The 23,878-nt window shown below is 40.8% G+C and overlaps 1 protein-coding gene across 1 annotated transcript in view; it reads right to left on the bottom strand.

Annotated features, from left to right (window-relative positions):
• LOC122809199 (alpha-tectorin-like) overlaps positions 1-23,878 on the bottom strand; it is a 1,556,410-nt gene that overhangs the window by 1,312,995 nt on the left and 219,537 nt on the right. The window contains exon 9 of the mRNA XM_044080507.1: positions 3,202-3,772. Coding sequence (XP_043936442.1) covers positions 3,202-3,772 — 571 coding nt within the window. The remainder of the gene's footprint in view (positions 1-3,201; positions 3,773-23,878) is intronic.

Genomic DNA, 23,878 nt, shown 5'->3' with positions numbered 1-23,878 from the left:
TGTCATTGGGTGTCTGCACCTTTTGTTTTACGGGTTTGCAACTGCAACGGTATTGCCTTTAGTGTTACATTACAGTTGCCTGCATTGGCTTAGCTTTGCATCTTACATTACTGCATCCTGCAGGCACATGGCATATGATGCATTTTATCTGCAGCCGCGGTTATGCTACCTCTGTACTTGGCTGTGCTATTTGGGTTCTTTGTTCTTTGCATTTCTACTACATCCCTACTATCTTTGCATTCATATGCCTCCCCTTTCCCGTTATGCAGGAGTCTGCATACAGAGTTGTCGGCTGCCGCGTTTGCCCTTCCTGGATTGATTGGTGCTGATTGCTCATTACGGCTCAATTACACTGCTTCCGCATTTCCTCATATTCTCCGCATTACCTTCCTATATCCGTGGCTGTTGGCGGGGAGGCCGTCACATGACTGTGTTGGGCAACATACTCATCCTCGTGCACATGCATCTGTCGCGCGCATTATGTACTCTCAGCGCATCTATTTCCTCACGTCGGTCCTGCTGCTGTGATGTGCATTGTACAGCCCAGGTTTGCTGGCCTCCAATATGCTTCCTCCTACAGTGGCACACCCCTCTGCGATTGACATGTATCTCGTGTAGGCCACTCCTCAGTGTAGTACCGCTGTGCCGTTTGCTCCATCCTTACACCGGCGCCAGCTTTGCGATTCACTGTTATCTGCCTCATTTGCATGGCATTGACTGCTAATACATGGTTATGGCGCCGAACACTGCCACCACTCCTTGACAACCCTTGCGCTGGGGTTGGGCTTTCCATACATACTATGGTGTGTGGTGGCTGTACAGCTGATGTGTATTATACAGCTCTTTTAGGACATTGTCATATTATTTCATTGCTTTGCACCTTCTGTACACATATCCGGGGGTTCTGCTGTGGTTTCTCGTACATGACATTTTGTCATTATTTACAGTTGTGCATGTTTTCTTTGGACATTCTCGGTGCCTTTCGCCTTTGGCATATTGCACCTGTATGATACCTGACGTTGACAGCCTTCCGTTACTCCTTGGTCATGTTTGGGTAAATGTAAACCGTTTTTTTCAGTTTACATTGCCGTGCCCTTACGCTACGCATGCCCCACTTCGTGAATCGCTATTTGCCTTCATTTGCATGGTGCAATGCCGCACACAGTGTGATTAGCATACCTACGCCGGGCGGTCGCGCGCCCGGTAGTGCACGTGGGATTGCTTCATACCTGAATCGCTCGGTGGCCATATTTGGCTTTATAACGCTGACGCTATGCTGGCGCCTGGCGCAAGGTTCATGAATCCCGGGGTCAGTTTGTAGTCTGCAATATTATACTCCTTTTAGTATTCTAGTCTCCTTCCTGAACATTTCCAGAGGTATATCACTAAGTTCACATCCTGCAATGATATGACACCATTTCACAACCTTAAAGCTTCCTCCCTAATCCCCCAGACCCTATGTTAGTCCACTACTCTGCACCCTTTCGTTCAGTTTTATAGCCTTCATACTGCTCCCTAGCATTGTCAAAAATGGTCAGTTCTCAGTGAACCACATAAACGAATGGTGTATGAAGCTAGTTTACCTTGTTCAAGTCATTTTCTTTCAGTCACACTGAAGGTGTATGAGAGATGCCTGATTCTATTTTTGACTTGTCTCTCAATCAGCACACAGAATGATTGATGTGCATACTGTCATCTCTTTATCTTGTGAATAGTGAGTCTTGAGTCCTATACATAAAGCTTAATTTTTCCTTGGGAACAACAAAATTGTGCTTATTTTAGTATGTTTGGTTGTTACCTTTCAGCTGTCTCTGATTATGCAGAATGTCCCAGAATTTGCCTCATGATTTTTTCCATGCTCATTATAAAATGTTTAAATTTCTTGCAAATCATTGAGGATTACAGTTAGTCAGTCTATAATGTCAGTCCACAGAGTTTCATATTTATTGTTCAAAAATGCATGGTGATGCAAAACTTTTTTGCATTAACTTTTTAAGTGAATTAAAATAATATTAAGTAACGTCTCTGATTTTGAATTTTGGTCTCCCAATTATTTTTGTCTTTATCCAAAATTCTTAAGCAAAGAAGTTGAAAGGTAATTTCTTTCACTTACCTAATTAATATGCCATAGACAGCACTTGGATCTTAGACATAACTAAACATTTGAGAATCAAAGGTTTCAGAGTTGATTGCCAGCAGAAGGAAAACAAATGTCATTCTTTGTGAGTTTCTTTAAGCAGTGACTTTATCAGAGCAAACCACTGTTAGAGAAACATATTCCTCAGTGAGACTCATGCGATCACGTTTTATCTATGTCATGTGACTGAGCTACTTATTCACAGCAATGGAACTGATGAAGCAGTAGGGTACATTCTGATTCTGCTCAAGTACATCACAAAACATGCAGTCTTTTTCTCAACAGTTTTGAAAAAAATGCCTTTTTATTACCCTAAAGAGAGTTTTTATTAATGCAGCCTTAAATTTTGGTGAGAAACATAAGTCATTCAAAAGTACTGAGATGCTGAAATAGGACAATAAAGAAAACTGCGGTGGTGGTGCTGAGGTAGCGTTGTCGCCTCATAGCAAGACGTTGCGCCGTTCGATTCTGAGCTAGATCATCTTCTGTGTGGAGACATGCATGAATGGGCATACCTTCATTGAAGGTTGTTTGTCAGGTCTGGCAAACTCAGCATGTAAAAAGTCTACTGCCAATCATTAGTGGACCGGAGTTCTGCTGTGGCGACCCCTAACCGGGAAAAGCCGAAAGACACAAACAAACACTGCATTTTTTTGCATATTGGAAATCAATACATATGTTATTGAAGTAAGCTTTTTAAGTTTGTCTTTGGTATTTTGTTCACTGATGCTTCAGCTCCTTGTGAGATACCCAGAAGAACTATGAAACTATAGAACCTGACCTGACATGGAATGGATAGGCAATTACTTACTGAAACCGTAATAAATGATAAAATACACACACATATATATGTATATATATATATATATATATATATATATATATATATATATATATATATATATACAGTCTGAAAACTGGTTATAGATCAGATATAGTGTTTTTCAGTCTGTACGTGATCTGCTATGACTTTACTTCTATTCATTCTGCAGTTGTTTTAATAATTATTGTTTGCATTTATTTAGCTATATTAAGTATTATTTTTCAAATCTCTAAAACCTTACCACAAAATCCTGGCTTTCTCCATGGTTGTATTTGTGCCCCATGTGCTTGACACTGTGTAGAATAGGAATTCAAAGCCTCACATAAACTTGGCCTGTATCCTCCAGTGGCACACAAATCATATGCACAGCTCTCTATGAAATTCTGAGGAGGGAGAATGCTGTTGCAGCCATGAAATGGCCCCTGAGGGTCACTGATTATACCACAGTAATCATTTCCAGAATACAGCGTTTGCTTCTCAGGACTGCAGGTCATGCATGAGCCACTACAATCATCTCTGCAAGAAGCATCGTTATCTGGCACCTTCCAGCTTTTGGCAAACAGTTGGTCTGATTGTGATATTTCTCCACTTGATGTCAAGAAGTCATCAGACATGTCATTTGTTAGAGTTCCACATAGTCCACAGGTAGAGTTGTAGTAATTCAAAGGTACAGTGACTGTAACTGCATGGTGCGCATCATAGCTTGCAATGATTCCAAAATCTGTACTGACAGTGATTGCAAAACCACTCTTGTATACTTTGATTTTTCCATTCAGCAAAGATAGTGGAAGAGACGTTGTTAAGTTGTTCACCTGTAACAATAAAACTGAATATTAGTAAATACATAAAAAAATGGTGCCTCATTATTGCAGTCATTGTGTTATAAAATGCATATTACACCTGTCAGAGATGATTATCCATACCCTGTATGACAGGAGGACATATAAACAAAACCTTACGTAGACATTGTTGCCAAAAACAAAAGCTGTTACAGATACTGCTAACAAATGGTTCTTGACATATGTGCTACATGTGACCCAACTATATACTTCCACTATTGCCATTTTGAAAAAAAAAACATATTACAAAAAATATGCATTTTTAACAGTTCATGGATTAGTAGACTTTTGTTTGTGACATCTGTTCTCTCATCATGCCAGTTTACGTAACCTACTAAACTACTGAACTAACTTTAACGTGTAGACAGTTCATTAAACAAAAATATATAGAGAGAATGTGATCCAAACAGCTTCAAAATAAAAATTATGAATTCACCAAAACCTGCATGTGCCCTTTTTTGTGGGAAATAAATATTTTGCTTTAGTAAAAAAAAATAATTTCTTGTTTCCAAGCTTGTATACCTTCAGAGCTGGAATACTTTTAATGGAAATGGGAAGTGGGCAGAGCTTGCCTCTCTGTTAAACCTTTTCACCTGAGATTCTAAACAAATTTTGGTTATATCAATGTTCATTCAGCTGATATTTTCTGTTTTGCCTATTTTATGTCACTGGTCAAAAAAATAATACAGACAACATTGTGATATCTATTAATAGTATACAAATTATATTTTTCATGAGTAAATTAAGCATATGTGAAATGTAGTGTGGAATGTTTTATGGTGTGCTACCATGTTTTAGTTATTAGCTTAGGAGTCTATATCACTTCAGAGAAGTGACAGTTCAGTGAACAGTGAACAGCATTTCACTGGAAATACTGTTCATCGAAATGTGCTCTTGTGGAGGATTGCACCCCCCCCCACACCCATAGCTGGCCTTAGGCATAGGCCAACTAGGCAATCACCTAGGGCATTGCTCTAGCAGGGGCAATTTTCCAGTATTTATTTGGGTAGGTAGACCAGGATGGGGGCACCAGGTGAAGTGGTGAGGGTGCCATGAAGCCCTTTTGCTTAGGGCACCAGTTGATCTAAGGCCACTCATGCCCTCACCCCTCGCTAATTATATATACCAACTCCTATATCGCACTACAGTGGGGAAAGGGCAAATCTCCTGATCCTCACTGTACCATGATTTCAATATGAACAGTTAGATGAATGGCATATTCAATGTAAGTGAACCAAAGATGCTGTTTACTGAACTGAAATTTCACTGAAGTGATATAGACCCCATCTTAGTGTATATGCGGTTAATACATTTTAAGTAGTTTTGGTAGTATGCCAACTTATGCTTGTGCTGAAAGACAAAAACGTCCTTGAATAGTTAGGAATTTTTTTCTGCTGTGATCCACTTTTGACCATCAAACCTCATGTTTGTATGTAAACTGACTCACTTATTCTCCCAAAGATGAGAGGCTTTTCACCCACCTAGGAGGAAAAATGACTTGGCCAACCAAAACCGAAAGAAACTGTCATATCCTATGTGGGGGGCTGTGCTTCCCACATTCCCCTAACTAAATATACTAACTCAGAGATCATGCTACAGTGGAGAAAAGGGCATGTTCCCAACAATGGCCAAGTGATTTTTTCCCCCTGGGGAAAAAATTCACTAAAGTGGCCGTTTGTAGTTTTGGTAGTTCAATTTTAATTTTAATGTGTTGATATTTTGGTGTTCAGTTATTTCTCCTTTCAATTTGATAATATAGACCGTGTATTTGTGCCTCTAATTGTTTCCATTCAGAGGCAGTACAGGTGAATTGGATTCTTATGACCAGAGGAATGGATTAATTACTCTGAACCTGTAAATCTTTATTAAGATGAGGAGCAGGAGAAGTTGATTCCTGTCAACAGTAGAGTGTAGTAGTTACTTGGAGTCTCCAGCAATGTTTAGTCAGTTTCATCTTGGAAGAAACTGCTAGAGTTTCAAATTTACAAGCATTGCTTAGTCTGTGACATTACTGTGCCTGTCTGCTATCTGTGTGATTCAGGCAGGTAGAAAACAGACAAAAGGAATAGCGGGAACTGTTCCTATTGCACTTTAATCCCTACAGCATGTGGGATTTTCTGCAATAATTGAACTACTGATCACATATTGTCAGGATTTGTCCCACCACTTGTTTAATGTATGTGTGTGTGTGGGGGGGAGCAGGATAAATTGATTGTCTTGGGAAGTAAGGCAGTTAATCAGGATCGCCAGCAACCATTCAATTTTCTGAGTTTCTACAACTGCACATTACTGTGCTTCACGTGTGGCACTGAGGAGTAGTAAGTCATAGATGAACATCGCAGAAACAGGTTGGACAGTGAGCATCTAAGTGTCCGTCAGCCTAGAGATGTGGTCTACTTCAAAGCTGGCAATCTCTTGCTCTTCTTCCTGCCTCTCAGGGTAAAGTGCCATCTATTCCATCCTTTTTGGCTCTCACAATGCTTGTTTGAAATTATGTCTTTTATGTCCACATGCACTGCTACTCCAGATTAGTGCTGTTTTTGCTGTGCTTGTCAAGTGATTATTGAGCTATCATTTCTGTTCTATGCTGCTGGTATATTACATTTCCATTAGTCTTCAAACTCAGCCACTGTACTAAACTGTGGCTCACAGTTACTGCTTTGCTGACCACTGTTGATTTGTCTAATGCCCAGCTTGTTTCATTCTGCTTCACTGGTCTCCAAGGGGTATACCTGGATTCATATAGCTGCTATCCCTCTAACTCAGTTTACTACTGTTACCACTTGTTTTACTCTACTGCATCACTGCAAATTTAATTTTGCTAGTGGCGCCATCTTTTGCTGCTTATTTTGTATTGTTTAACCATAAGTTTAATAGAAGTGCCTCTTTGTTTACTGTACTGCATTGATCCACATAATTTATTATTTGTGTACTAAACATACTAATTTTCTACTCCTTCTTAGTGCCACTATTCCTTGATAGGACTATTCCAGTTTGTCTTTTACCTGCTGTGTACTAAACATAAAAGTTCATTACACCTTGTTGCTGCTACCCCAGATTCCTTAGTGACTGTTGAGTATGACGTATAACCTTGTATGTAGTTACTGACTCTGATTATTCATAGCACATACCCATATGTACACCTATACCTATATCTACACCTATACCTATACCTATACCTACGCCTACATCTACACCTATACCTATATCTATGCCTATACCTATGCCTATGTCTATGCCTATGCCTATATCCTATACCTATATCTATACCAATACCTATGCCCACAAGGCTTATCTGTTGAGGTTCCTACTGGGTTTATAAAGCTATGTCTATTCTCCTGTTGTCTGTATAGCTTCCCATTTGTGATTCTTGACAGAGCTTGCATAGCCTACACCTATGATGACATACCATGAGTGTAGTTCTCACTAACTGGCATAGCCATTCTGTTCAACTCTTGTCAGTATAGTTATTGAATGTGACTCTTACTGAAGTTACTCAGCTATTCTTTTCATGTTTTGCCAGTACAGATTTCAAGTCATATCAACTGTCAACCTAGACTGTTATGTAGTTTGAACTCTTCAACTAAGAGCATCATGTCCATCTTCTAACTTTCCCTGACTGAACACAACAACTGATAATGCATTTAACCCTAGCTCTGCACTTAGATGTTGGGTCTTATTCCTACTCATTCCTCCTTCTCTGTTGCCATTCTGCCTACTCTTGGTGTCTTGTGATAGAGTGCCAGCTGCCTCATATTTACTTTTTGACCACACTGCGACATATAATTTCTTATTTGGAATGAAGACTCTTCTCTTCACTGAGCCATGCATTAAAAAAGAACAGAATACTTCATTTGCAAAGAGTAAGGTGGTTAAAATATAAATGCCTAATCCCCCCGAGCCTTCACGTAACAAGCAAAGCTATATTAAGGACAAGCAATTCCCGAATGACTTGAGTACCTCCAGCCACACAAATCTGCACACCTGAAAGCCTGCACCCCAATGTCCAACAGACCTGCAGACGCAAATCAGCACACCTGCAAGCCTGCACCCCAAGTACCAACAGACCTGCAGACACAAATCAGCACACCAGCAAGCCTGCACTCCACTGTCCAACAGACCTGCAGACACAAATCAGCACACCAGCAAGCCTGGATCCCAATGTCCAACAGACCTACAGACACAAATCAATACACCTGCAAGCCTGCACCCCAATGTCCGACAGACCCACAGACAGTCACAGAGTTTTTGCTACCAGTGATTCTGTTGTCAAGCGTACTGACACATCTCTATCCAGGCTGGATAAGAAGAGTATTAAAGTATGCTGTGTCTCTGGAGCAAGTCATTACAAGGGCTTTCAGGACCCTTAAATGTTTCAGATTTGAGTACATCCACCTTGTTGATCATATGTGGGGTGAATGACCTTAGGCACTATACTATGGAAGAGATACAGAGAGACACTACTGAGTTTTCTTATCATATTTCCAGTGAAGGAAAATCACTGGTTCTGAGTGATACTTTACCCTTACCAGGGATGATTCTTACCAGGGATGATTCCTAAGTTCAGAGAAAACATAATTGTCTTTAACAACTAATGTCTGTGTGGGATATGATGGTCAATAGACTCTACTGCTATGCTACGGATGGACTGCATCCCTCATCTTGTGGCTTTTATGTGCAGGTTACAACGTTTTCTGCCCAATGGTGCCATTAAAAGGTAACACATGGACATAGCTACATATCAAAACCATTTTCAGACAATAGTAAGGTAGGTCTACCTGAAATATATTTTGGGCTAATTTCTATCTTTTTCATTTCCCTACTATAAAAAAATGCGTTTGTACAGTTTTGCTCACCGGGCAGTGCCGGTTAGCTATGGTTAAATTATTCCCGGCTCCACTAAGTCTCCTCTTCAGTTTTTCCCTTGAAACTAATCAAACTCTCAACCTAAGCAGTCAAAAAGCATCCTACAGCCCAGCACTTGCTCAGACCTAATAGCAAGTACTAATATACCCTCACACTAATTGTCCAGCAGGGCAAGGCTCTTTATTCACCCCTCACCAACCAAGCGACTAAGCAGCTCACCCTACTATTCAGGCATGACCAAAGGGCAACTTCAGGTGCACTTTCTAGTCCAGCTGGTGAATCTGGGTATCCTGAGGCAATGTTACAACTGCCTCGTGTACACAGACAAGCCTCTCCTCCTACCACAAAACACATACATATGCGAGAGATGCAATTATACAGCCAAACTGTAAGCTAAGCTGTCTCCACCTAAGACTGTAACAGACAGTGAAAAGGAGAAGGTTAACACTTGCACCACACCTCCAGCCACACACAGACCTACTAAAACAGCACTGGCAAAAAATACACATAAATACGCAAAATCATACTCAGAGGCTATAAATAAAAACCTGCAAAAGCATCAGAGACCTCCAAAGCAGACACCCAAACAACCTGCACCTCCCATCACAAACCAGACAACACATACAAATCAAAATCAGTGTGCCGCACAATCACAGCCCTTAAGGCAAAATAACATACCTAACACACTAGTAATAGGTGACTCTACAGTCAGTCACACTGACATCCCACTCACTAGGCTGGACAAGCAGAAGGTTACTGTTAGTTGCCTATCGGGAGCCAGAATCCGCTACATAACACAAGCACTCATGTCACTCCAGAAGAAGTACAAATATGACTCTGTCATTGCTCATGCTGGTGTGAATGACCTGAGATGTACCTCTCTGGACTACATGAAAAGAGACATGGAAGAGCTCTCTGATCATGTAGCCCAGGCTGGTATGACCCTGACCCTGAGTAGCATCCTGCCCTCACCAAGAATGATACCTCAATATAAAGAAAAAATCAATTTCAACAATTGGCTAAGCTTCTGGTGTCATTCAAAGGGGATCCAGTGTCTGTCCACCTGGGATGGCATGCTCGACAAGCCATGCTGCTTCGCTAAAGATGGCTTGCACCTGTCACCCTTAAGCTTTTGAATACTGGCCAAGGCTCTTGCTGCCCCCATAGTGCCTTTTTTAGGTAAGGCTCAAAAGTCGAACCCACCTCCGTAAACAGCACAATTAACAAAAAACTGAGGGTTATGCTACTCAGTGCTAGGAGTTTAAATCTCAAAATGCACATGCTCAAAGCACTCCTCAGTATGGAGAACGTTGACATCTGTGCAGTAACTGAAACCTGGTTCAAGGCTCCAGTGAGCACCCCAGCACTACCAGGCTACAACTCATACTACACGTTTCGGCCACAGAACACGGATTGAAACACAAAATTAGGGGGTGTATCCATATTCATCAAGGATACCTACACCTCCAGGTTAGTGGCGCAGCATGATACCTCTGAGATCATCCATGTGCAACTAACATCAGGCAAATCTGCAATGCAAATTGTGGTCTGCTACAGATCACCCTCCGTGACCCAGGACCACCACTCCACCTTTCTGGAGACACTGGAAAACATGAAGGTCCTACCGAACACCCTGATATTAGGCGATTTCAATTACCCTACCATTCACTGGAAAAACTACTCGACTACAAACACCCAGGCCCAGCGCTTCCTGGAATTCATCATTTCAAACGCCCTGGATCAGCTGGTAAACTCCCCTAACAGAGGTGAAAACATATTGGACCTGGTCATCATCAACATGGGCGACAGGTGTTCCACACTGGAGGTCAACCCATCACTGGTTAGATCAGACCATAAACTAATCACTCTGGATTTCCACACCCCACCACCACCCCTAACTAAGGAAACCACAGTAAAAAACTTTTCTAAAGCAAACTTCATCTTACTTAAGACAGAGGTGGTAAGTTTCACAGCCCCCATGCTAATGGATAATGCTGCCCAAGATGCAGAATCCTTTATAAATGCACTCTATGAACACCTACAAAGATGCATGGATTGTGCCATCCCTAGCAAAACCAAGACTCACTCCTCTAAGTGAAGGAAACCAGTTTGATGGACCCCTGCCATAAACAGGCTATACAATAGAAAGAGGGAACTAGTTCAGAAAAAAAGCAAATCCCAAGAAGAAAAGACATCCCTGATCAGTATCAGTAAGAAACTAAGGTCCCTCATGAAATCATCCAAGGCTAACTTAAAAAGAAAAATAGCCAAGGATTCAAAAGATAACCACAAAGCCTTCTTTAGCTATGTTAAGAATCTAAGTGGCAACTCGCAGATATGCACTGAACTAGTGCAAAATAGCACAACCCTGAATACTGTACTCAATACTGAATACTCAGTACTGAACCCACTGATATTGCCAACATCCTGGCAGGTAGATTCAGTGCAAGCTTCACCCCCCTCTCACCTCCAAAAGGGCCCACAACAATACCGGAAAAGTGTAGTGTCCCAAAAATTACAGATGCACAGGTGAAAACAGCCCTTTCAAAAGCCAAAAACACAGTGTCAGTGGGACCAGATGGTGTCCCAGGCTGCGTCTTGCATGAACTATAGAATGAACTAACCCCTCACCTAAACACGCTGTTCAACCTCAGCCTCTCTACAGGCTATGTGACCATAGAATGGCGCACAGCAACGGTTATTCCTCTAAACAAAGGAGGGACCACAACTGTCCCTGGTAACTAGCCTGGTCTGCAAGGCTATGGAGTGCATCATCATGGAACTCATTAACAAAGACATTGGGAACCTCCAAACACTTGATCAGACCCAGTTCAGCTTTGTTAAGGGCAGATCATGCCTACTAAACCTGGTTGACTTCTTCCAGATAGTCTCCAAGGCCATTGATGAGGGAAATGTGGTTCACACAGCCTACCTTGACCTCGCCTAGGCTTTCGACACCATTCCCCACTCGGGTATTACAGAAAAACTCACCAGCCTAAACATAAACCCCTATGTCACGAGATGGGTTGCCAACTGGCTTACAGACAGAACTCACACAGTAAGAATAGCGGGCTCCAGGTCTGACTCTAAACCAGTCATAAATAGTGTCCCTCAAGGCTCGGTCCTGGGAGCCCTGCTGTTCGGCATATGCAGGAGGACTATGGCTAACCAAGTTTGCTGATGACTGCAAACTGGGAGCCATAATTGACTCTCCGGCTGACACGGACATCTGCCAAAAGGGCTTTACTGAGACAGACACCTGGTGTCACTGTCATGGCCTCAAGCTAAATGCCAAAAAATGCTTAGTCATCCCATTTGAGAAAAACAAAACACCCACGAATTACCACATAGGTGGCAGCCCCCTTAATACAGAAGAAGTCATAAGAGATCTGGGGACCCAGGTAGATAGTAATCTCTCCTTTGACAATCATATTACCAGAGTAGTTAGGAAATCCTTCTATGTGGCTCATCTAATTACTAAAGGGTTCGCATCTAGAAATAAAGAGGTTATAGTGCCCCTCTACTCGTCACTCATTAGACCCATCATAGAGTACAATGACCCATTTGGGATGTACCTCACAAGACACTTCAAACAGCTGGAAAGACCACAAAAGTACCTCACCAAGAGGATTACTGGCCTCAAACACATGCCCTATGCAGCCCAACTGAAAAAATTCCGGCTGTACTCAGTGGCATATTGCTTACTCAGAGGTGATCTCTGCCTGACTTACAAAGCCATGTCCAACTCAGAATTGATGGACATGGTCCAACTAAAGAAATCCAAGTCACTGCAAGCCACGTGCTTTAGTGAGCCTCGCCACAATAATAAATAGAAAATGCTGGAGGGATAGATTTCTGTCACAGAGACTCCCCATGCTTTGGAACAAAATTCCAAACTACATTAGGCAGAGCCCCTCACTAACACTCTTCAAGAGAAACCTTGACGAGTGGATAGGTAACAGAAACTACACCCCTGGGATCACTTCATTGGCTCTGCTTGACAGAGGATCGGTTAATTAATCAACGGGGTGGCGAAAGCCAACACACTCTGACTAGGCTTATAAATGCCGTTGGGCAGATAGCCTAGTACTTACCTATGAACCTATGAACAGACAAATGCCTGAGTGTGAAGCTTTCCCCCACTTTGAAGACATAATATTTGTACAGTTATAGAAAACTGATTTTGTTAGAATGACACCACTCACTCTGTGCCTGGATTTAGCTTCTTCCTTGCATTCAGAATTACAAGGAACTATGTTGGCATATCCATATTTAATAAAAATCCAATTGTTTCATGCCAAGTCATGCAGAATACCTTACTGGAGCTTGTAGAGGTTCTAGTGACCCTCAATAAAAAACACACACTGTATTATTTCTAAATTAAGATCCCTTCTATGTCCCCTCCTAAACACAGTGTCAGACTTAAAATCTCCTCATCAAACTGAGTACATTCATTATGCATTACTTCAGCTAACTGGCCATAAACTGTCATACCTACCTGTAGCAAATATAGTTTCATAGTTTCATAGTTTCATAGTTTAGTACTAGGCTATCTGCCCTGGGGCATTTGTAAGCCTAGCCATAGTGATGTGGCTTTCGCCACCCCATGAAATGGTACAAAAATGCACAGAATAGATTTAGAATACTGTACCTCTGTCTAGTAGTGACACAGTGAAGGTCCCCTTATATAATAGAATTAGTTTACTGTGCCCCTGTCTAGTAGTGACACAGATGTGACCCCAGGGGTAAACTTACGATCTCCCATCCACTCATCAAGATTTCTCTTGAAGAGAGTCAGTGAGGGGCTCTGCCTAACATGAACTGGGATCTTGTACCAGAGCATGGGAATCCTCTGGGTTATGAATCTATCCCTCCAGCATGTCCTATTCATACTTGTGCCGAGGTTTAAGTCTTTAGCTCTCATAGTTCTGATGGATTTGGATTTTTTTGAGGTGGAGCATGTCCATCAGTTCCTGATTGGACATGGCCTTGTACGTCAGGCAGAGATCACCTCTGAGCAGGCGGTATGCTACTGAATAGAGCTGGAGTTTCTTTAGTCTGGCAGAATAAGACATATGTTGGAGACCCTTGATCCTCTTGGTGAGGTACTTTTGTGGTCTCTCCAGCTGTTGCAAATGCCGGGTGAGGTACATACCAAATGGGGCATTGTACTCAATCATGGGTCTGATGAGGGAGGAGTATAGGGGTACAATGACATCCTTGGATCTGGATGTGAATCCCTTCATGATAAGGTGTGCAAGGTAGAATGTTTTTCTAACCACTTTGGCAACGTGGGTGTCAAATGAGAGGTTGCTGTCGACTTGGGTCCCTAGGTCTCTGATTACTTTTATTTTGTTAATGCAAACCTGTCTGACCAAATTGTTCACCTCCACACCAGAGGTGATAATATTCTGGACATCGCCCTCCCCATTGGCTCCACATCCTGTGCTACCCATGTTATTACTACTTCCATAGTCTTAATTAACCATCAATTCAACTTCATAACTTTAGTAATCGAACCATCAAGAACATATCCAAAAGCATATATGATTATACTTATTTTGCATAATAGTAGTGCTAGTTAATATGAAATACACATCACACTATCCCTACTTTTTCAAGACATGCAAGTTTCTACAATTTGTTTGGGCCTTACTATACTCCCTTTCCCTACTAGTGAATATTTCCATGTTGATATCTAACTTAGTTGGTGGTCCTGGGAGGGACTCTATCCAATTCCAGCTGCATATTATTCCCTTGCTTTTTCTTCCTTGTCAACATTTTACCATCTCTACCTCCACTCTTTGCTGTCCCTCTTCTCCCTGGATTCCTTCAAGGAAGTTAGAAAAACATAACACACTAAGCTAGGAATTAACTTAGCACTCCTAATTATATTCCTCACAAGCCACAATCTCCCAGTCAGAATCCTAAATCTCACCTCAAGCCATGAGAGTAAATATTTCCATGGCATTTCCACATAAATGCTATGCATGTTCTGAATAGCTCAGATAGTTGTAGAATCAATCGTCTGGGACTTTTCTAGGAAAAAAATATTTGCTGCAAGAAATATTCATGCAGCCATTGAGACAGCAATTTTGATATTCCTTCCCATTACCTTTGTATAGGCTCGCAGTGCCAGAATTTGTACAAGCCCATGGGATTTCCTTACTCATGTAGTACAAAATGCATTCACTTGAAATCTGTGTAAAACACTGTCATACAGGATTAGTAATATTTATAAATAAGCAGCACTGTCTTCTCAAATGCATAAAATGTCTTAGTTTCTTCATTTCCATCATGAACTCCTTTGTGTCTTGGCATGATCCTTTAGCCATGGCAGTTGAGAACCATTCTTTGATCGCCCTCAGTTTTTTATTTTCTTTTTTTTAATGATCTTTACTATTGAACACTTGATACAACTAGAATGCCTTTAAGGAACCCACTATGCATCTATTTATATGTGATAATGGTAAATGTCCTTCCTCCACCCACTGTGAGATGGGGGAGGGATGATTCCATAGTCAGTTTTGGTCAATGAGCATCAGCTTTCTTCCCTGAAACATGATTTGTAACTCATTCAAAATGTTCTTTCAGTAGTACTCCAATATAAATCTTCTGCTACTCTCAGACTATTTTGCTAATCATACCAGTACCGGATGTTATTATAAATTCTTCTGAATTATATTCCAATATTGACAGATACATTGAAGAATTTGTTCTCAAATGACACGAGTAATTCTAAAATAAACCCATTTGATAGAATTCCCACATAAATGAACTCTATAATAAAAAGAAGAAATGTGAAACTATCTGCAAGCGATCTACGCTCCCTCAATATGAAAAGAATTTAAAACAAACAAGAAATAACCTAAAGCATAATTTCATGGAATCTAAAATCAAGTATGAAACCAGGATTGCTAATGACACTAAACATGTGTACAGTAGCTTCTTTAGTTGCGTAAGGGCAATTAGAAATGATGACCATTACTGTCCTGAACTCGCTTCTGATGGTGCCATCGATTGGATCGACGCAATTGTTAATATTATTGCCAAAAAATTCAGTGCTAATTTGCTCCCCTATCAGCTTGACTTTTCTCCCCGTTTCCTCCACCACTCCTCCCATAATCACTTTGGAGCAATGGTTATCCACACTGACTAACACACAAAATACTATTTCCATGGGACCTGAAGTGAGGGCATGAGCAGTAGTGTCCTGCTTGTTAATTGAAGGTAGAGTAAACTCATTCTGTTAATTATGAAACTTTTAACTGGTTCTGATTGGAAGCTTTTGATAGTTTTTATATCATGGTGTACTTTGAAACAGATTGGGAGTATTCTGTTTTGAATTGTATTCAGTATGATATAATAGTCATTGAATTAGGCACTTTGTGTATGGTTCTCTTCTGTAATATTGTAGTTCTGAGCACATGTTTTCTAAGTACCTTTACCTATGTAAATTGAGCCTAGAAGTTGTAAGGTAAAGACACACTGAGCAGATTGTTAGAGATACCCTAGGCTTGGCTCTACCCTTAAGTTTGTAATGATGTTGTGTTAAGTTTCTTTTGTCAGTATTTTTATTATAACTGAGATGTCTGCTAATTAAAAACATGCATCTTGCTTTGTTTGCTCTTGTGTGACTTTATATAGCTGTTGTTCTATCTTTTCCTATAGGATAACACATCTGAATCTTGCAAATGATCAAAAACAAAACATTGAGCAGTAGTTATAAAGGTCATCAGCTCAGTTCAGGTAAGAGTAATGGTACATGGAATGTGTTCACTCAAATGTTCTCTTCATCTGTTCATAAATATTAAGAATCTAAATCATATTGCCTTCAACAATTTAATCAGCATTATCTACTTTTAAATAAATACATAAACACTTCTAAGCCCTGCACATCACACAGCAGTGAAATATTTTACCAGTAAAATTCTGCACAAGTTACTTAAACACTTAGTTGCCACATTTTCAGATGCCTGGGGTTGGACTTTTTTGTTGAAATACAATAATTTATATATAAGCAACATGTTTCTTTACTATTTGAAGGAAAGCTGTCTTTCCCCATAAATTATGAGGATGTTTGTCATTTTTCATTTTTTTTTCAGGATTCAACTTCCCAGCTCAGAGCTGTTCTATGAAAAGAGGATAAGATGGTAACTCAGTTTTTTTTTGTCTTTTTGTCTCTTCCTGCTTACCATCAGCTCCCCATCTGTCCACCCAAATGGCCTGTTTATTCCCATTGACCATCATGGGTGATGGTTAGATTGCCTATGGAGACACCGTCATATTGCAGGCTGACTGAATTATGACATTACCTTCCCATATTGGTTTCAGGCTCACTTCCAGGCAATCTAGCTTGTGAGGCAAGGGTCCCCTCCTCAGTGGTGACTTGCTTATCTTAATGCTCACTCTTAAATCATGCAGTGGGGAATGCCCTGCCTCCATGGTTCAGCACATTGTTTTCTCTCATACCTCACCCCATTCCAACCTGATGCACATCCATGTGTGTTTCCCAGAATAATGACAGAGCAGAAGCTACAATCCTCCTCAGCATGCAATTATCTTACTCTCCACAGAGAAAGGAAAGTGGGCATAGTGCCTTTATTCCTCTCCCTTCCCTCATTGCATCCTCCAGTGCTGAGGCCACTAGTCAAGTCATAGTTGCCTATGTCACAGACAGGGCTCTTTCCCTCTATGCCATGGAGCTGACTTGAGGTGAAAACCCTATTGCTTATTGTGCAGTCTTCAGTACAATAATATGTAAACTGTACACAGTTGGTGTAGGGCCACTGTCAGTCAATAGATGGGACCAAAAGCATAGCTAAAAATGCACCCAGGCTGCAATGCTAACTCCGTAGTAATGGCTCTAAAGATGGCACTGAGTCATTGTGCAGCTACAAAATATTGCTACACTTTTTGATCAGTGTGTTAAATATTTGGTCTGGCTGCACTTTTTGGAATGTTGGTATCACTAATGATCTAAGAGCTGCTCATCTGAGTTTGAGTTTATGTCCATGGCCAGTGCATATATAGTGTGTTCCACTGATAAAAGCAGAACAGATTGAAGCTTGTGGCTGGCATCTACTTCATTTAGATGAAGTTTTTTCATAAAGAACATTTTTTTTAAATTATCTCTCACCTGGAGTATGACAATTATGGATTTTTTCTGCTTGTTGTCATCAGTGACTGAGTGCACTTTTGGAGTACATGGTGGAACTAGCTGAAGACAATTTGGCTATTGCTTATTATTTCCCTGTCTTCATGGATTATTATATCTTATGCTCATTTCTGGTGTTATCAGATGAACTTCATATCTGTGTAAACTTTCATATATTGTTGTTGATGATTGCTGTTGATGTGGTTGCCTTTGTGCAAGTAGACGCCACTGTCCACAGATGAGCTGAATAGCTTGAGTTTACTGGACGTGAAATGTAGTCATTTTTATGGATTTTAGATTGTTTAAGGTTTAACCATTGATATAATGTTTATGGTTAAGTCACTGTTTGTTATTCATTAACTCATCCACAGCCCCTTTTTTCCATTTTTGCACATGGGGTCAGGGAGTCACATCAGCACTGACAATCATCTGGATCCAAGGTCCACAATGCCATTTACTTAGCCCTGCCACAGTTCTTCTTCCATATGATTCCATGCATCAGCACTCACTACTATGGCCACTTTAGAGTGTCCAAGCTGTCTACTGCATGTCTTTGGAGTATGGGAAGAAACAGGAGCACCCGGAGAAAACCCACATGAGCACAGTGAGGACATGCAAAGTCCGTGAAGAAGGTGCCACAGCCGGGAATTGAACTAAAGAACCTATTTCTGTGCAGTGACGACACTATCTGCTGCACCACTGTGCTATATTGTTTATTGCTGCAGTATCTGTTACAGTGTAATATTGGTTGATTTTTGTTCATTAAGATTTATTCCACTGTGAATTAATTTGGTTCCCTTTTGAAACTCATAAGTGTAAGCCCAAAATGACTAAACAAAAGTCTGATAAACAGGATAACAATGTATGTTACTTATTACTGTCCAACTTTAAAAGTTGTTTTTGCAAGCTCCCTACAATGCTCCAATTTGGGGGCAAGCATCCCACATCCACTAAATGTATATATACCAGCTTTGAGATTGTCATACCTCAAATAATGGAATTATTCAGAGAAACAGCAATCTCAGACTTAATACATGCAAGCCCGCATTTTCTATCATTCAGTCTTGCTCTTCTGAGCCCACACTAATGAGTCTTAGCATATCAAACAGTTGCCAATTAAACTGTATAATTATTTTTGGGTTCCTATTACAAGACCGAAGACGCATTCTTTTGAATGCGTCTTGGTTGAACATAAAAGACTGCAAAGGCAAAATATCGAAGTGGCTTTTAAGCGAATTCTTTCCCTGGGAAAGAATTCTCTTGGCCGCTTCTTACTTTGCAATTTTTGGCACTGTTGTGCAGTCTCGGAGTTGGTATATTTAACTGGGGGGGGGGTGTGGGGGGCGAAGCCTCCCACCTAATGTAATGTTTTGAAGTATTTTCTTTTTTTGGTTGGAACAGCTATTCTTTTCCCTTGGAAAAAAATCGTAGTTCTGACAGTTCGACATTGTAAGCTTTCGCTTACATAGGGTCGATTAATCACTGTTCGCTTTTTTAAGCATTCGGTGATGTAATATAGACCCTTATTTTCTCGTCTGGCTTAGTGCCCTACATCATTCAGTTCCATGGTGTTATCATGTGATTAAGTAATTAAGTACTATAATAAACCTGAGGTTAAAAGTATTTCAAACTGTATTACAATTACAAAAAGATATATTTTATTTTTTATAAAACTTTTTCTCCCCTGTTTCCAGGTGGCCATCAACACTACCTTGCTCAGGAGTCCATAACTTACCCAGCTGTGTCTGACATAACAACCTGCATCACTGTGAGGGAGCATTCTTTGCCCTCAACTGTTGTGAGCATGCTCCCATGCTTCCACACACATGCCTATGAGGAGTACAATCACTGCCGTCAAATGTCATGCTCACAGGTATCCTGGTCTTGTAATCATTATTGTAGTGCGAGTTTTCCCCTGCATAGAAGCTATCTAGCTGAAAATGAAGTAATGAAGTAAAATAAATATACTTAAATTCTCCAAATTTTTGGACAGTTAAGCCTGTTAAAGTATCTCATTTACAGCCCCTGTGCTGGATGTCAGAGAGATTAAGGCACATGTCTTGTTATATGTGTAAGTGGTACACCATCATACTAGCATGGCACAATCCTATCTGGAGGTAGTTGTGGGCAGTCAGCTGTAAAGATAAAATACTGTAAGCTTTACTTGTCAAAAGGAGTGTGGTGTTCCAGGGCCTTATGCAAAGGTATTGGTTCATTACCTAAGGGGTGGGCTGTCAGCACATATCATTAACTGCAGTTGTTACACAGGTCCATTAAAGGAGGAGATAACCATGACTTTACTGATCTGCATGCCACACCCATTGATTGAACCGCTTTGCCCTCAGGTGTGTGAGTACTGACATGACTGCCCGAGGAAGGCAATACATAGAAAAGTTCTCAACATAGGAGAATGAGCTGTATCAGGAAACCCTCCAAATACTGGGTATGTGCCACTCTATCAAAAGTCATGCAGATTATTATTGGAACCAGATTTGGTGGTGACTGGTACAGGATGTAAATGCTACAGATACCTACAATAGTTCTCTATAGCAGGTATGAGGGAAGGTTACTAATTCGCTTAGAGCTCAGCAACAATAAGCAACTGCACTATTGATTGAAACCATTTTGTGCCAGATTTGCCTTTCTACCAGACAAGGAACACCTAAGATAAGTACTTTTGCATTTCTTACTGAGGTACTGAAATAACTCTGTTCTCATTTTTTTTTTGGCATTTATTGTGATCTGAGACAGCATTGCTTTGTTTGAACTCTAGTGGAATTAGAAGAAGAACTAAGCCATTTCTACGCCTACGATATCTAGCGGAACTCTGAGCTGTGCTGTTCTGCTAAAGGCCAGTGGGCTCATTTTACATTTATTTCTATTTCTGTGCCATTATAATTTGCTTGTATGCATTTGCCCAGAGCTATCATGCTATTGATTGAGCTGTCCTACATCAGATTTGAACTTCTACCAGCCTACAAACACCTAGGATGACAACTTTTACAGACAGAATTGCTTTGTAAAAATCCTGGAGATAGTAGTGGATGGATTAAATCATTTCTAGGCCTCTGCTTTCTAGTCAATTCTTGACTTGTGCTGCGTTGTTGTTGTGCTCTATATACACTCAAGCACAAAGAACCGTAACTTTCCCTATATAAACTTTTCCATAAATACCTAATTTTCAAAAGGGTCAGTTATTTCATGAAGATCCACTGGTTTGTGCTTAGTGGCATGTTGCTTTTAGACATCTAGAACTGCAGTAAATCAGATCTGACCCTGCTGGTGCCAGTTCCACTGCAGCTCACATTAATGAACCCCAGGAACCATGGATTTGCACATTCCAATTGTCTATGTAGCCAGCTTGATTGAAATATGCATCAGTTTTCTCGTGTTTACTTATAACTACCTAATACTTAAACTGATATAGTGTGTGACAGATAGAAGGCAAAATACTCTCAAACACCCACTATAAATAAGAAACAGGATGTCAGTAAAAAGCAATACCACACTATACATATCACACATACTTGAGGCCAAACGTGCAAACCTACTTATGCTGAGGCTCTTAAAAGTAACCTATCAAAACTACAAAGGCCTCCTAAATACAACCTAAAAAACAACTACCTCCAGCAACTCAACTACAGCACCTACCATGAAACATGCAGCTATAATTTATAGTGTCTCAACTGAATAGCCCGTAAGACAAGCTATACTCAATTTAACATCCTTATCATTTGTGATTCCATAGTGAAACACACCGATGCTTCACTCACCAGGCTGACTAAGGACATGGTTACAGTCAGGTGATTATCGGGGCCAGGATTCGCCACATCATGCATACACTCAGTTCCTTACACCACAAGTGCACATATGCAGTCATAGTACATGTGGGATTAAACAACCTGAGATTTAACTCCATGGACTATATAAAGAGAGAGATGATGGAGTTCTCAGAATATGTGTCCAAGGTAGGCATGAACAGACATAAGCAGCATTTTGCTTTCAACAAGAGGGATGCCACAACACAAACAAAAAAATATTGACTTCAGCAATTGCCTTATTTTCTGATGTCATTCAAAGGGGTCCAAGAGACAGCCCTAATTGCTATGCTAGGGATGGCCTACGTCTACCCTCCTCAATATTTGTATATTGGCAAAAACCTAGATCCACCCTACAGTACCTTTTTTAGGCAACATCAGTCTTCAAAAGTCCCCAATATAACAAAACATAATTTGAATATCATAAATGTATTGCTGCTCAATGATAGGAGCCTTAACAAAAAAAAATCCACTTCCTGCCATGGAATGTATCAATATATGCATCATCACAAAGACCTACAGTAGTTCAAGACGATTAACACCACCCCATCAGGGCAAGGTTTCATCACATACCACATGTTCAGGCCCACCACACTAGATGAAGGCACTAAAGGCTGCAGTGTCTCTATATTCCTAAAAGATTTCACCTACAGTCTCCTTAGATAGGATAATGACCAGGAACTCCTCCATGTCCAGCTTCCCATTAACAACCCCCCTTAATCACATTGCAATTAACTGTAGGACCTCTATATGTCTCCTTTGGCCCGTACTTCCTACTTGACTAGTATGATGTCCTGTGCTTTGAGCCAATCACCATTCTTTTATGGGTCCTCAATTACCCTCCATCAACCTGGAGACTTATGTATCCTCTAATATGTATGCCCAGAGATTTCTTAACTTTATAAATACAAACTCACTGGACCAGTTAGTCCATACCTCAATTAGAGGTGACAAAATCCTGGGCTTGGTTGTCACCAACATGAGGCAGCTCTGTTCCCTACCAGTTGTAACTTCATGTGTAGTCAAATTGAATACAAATCCATCACATTCACCAAAACACTGAAACCAAACTCTCTGTATTCAAGGATTATGCTAAAGCTAATCAAGTAAAACTGAGTGATGACCTGGCTAAATTCAGCATCCCCTTCAAATCTGATGATGTCTCTAGGTACATAGAATAATTTACTGCCATATTCTATGTGCATATAAATACTTGCATAGATGCATTTGTCCCCATCCAAAGTAAATACAATGCCACATTTAAAAACAAATACATGTGGGGGAACACAAATATAAAAAAGAGACTCTACAATAAAAGAGAAAAGCTCATTGCGCATAAAAGTGCACGTAACTATTTAGTTACCAAAAGCACTCCAATAAACTTAACTAGGAACTCGAGCCCCTGATCAAATAAACTAAAGGTAGAGAAGAGGTAAAACTAGCCACCCAGGCTACACTGACACTGATGGCAACATGCAAGTAGCAAAGTCTGTTGTCACAGTGGTACTGTCTGCAACTCTACTGGGGATGAGTTGCAGAGTATCCTTTAGTGGTATTGGCTGAGCAGAAAGTCTCACCAGACCACTACAGACATCCTTTAACTGAGGCTCCTACATTGTCTACACTTGTGAACCTAGCCTGTACAGCACCTGCGATGCATTCTATAGCCCTTGGGGAGAGGGAAGGAGAGAGGGCATGATGGATCCATGACGCCAGAAATCGGTCTGATATGGCTGAAATTTTTAGAATCAACTGGCAGGTACATGTGAGTGAGATCCTAGTCCCACATGGCTGCTACACCTAACATTGTAAAAGATAGAGACTTCACTATTTGGCCTGCAGGAAGAACTGCACCAACTGCAGAGTGTCATGGAAAATAGGGACAGGGAGCAGAGCGTGCTGTTAAGGGTGCTGGTGACAAAGATTGACTACATAGGTGCATCTATGAGACAGAATACAACCAAATAGACAGTCTACCTCTATAGGTCATGCAGTCTGTGGTTGTGGGAGGCCCTGGTGAAGTGTGGATAGACATAGGCTATCTCAAATCAGACTATGCATGCTGCTGGTGATATGTGATTAGTCATAACCTGTGGACACATATGCCACTCCTGACATGGGCATCTTACAGGTCATGTGCAGTGCTACTTTTCATGGTCAACATATGTAATGTCCCATCAATGTGTACACCCACAGTCCCATAATTGTACCCCCTTCCCTGCCATGGTCTAGATCAAG

Source organism: Protopterus annectens, chromosome 8.part0 (assembly GCF_019279795.1).
Source record: "Protopterus annectens isolate FY-2018-M chromosome 8.part0, PAN1.0, whole genome shotgun sequence".
Taxonomy (NCBI): Eukaryota; Metazoa; Chordata; order Ceratodontiformes; family Protopteridae; genus Protopterus; species Protopterus annectens.
Note: the sequence above shows the minus strand (reverse complement) of the source record. Positions and strands in the feature narration are given on the sequence as shown.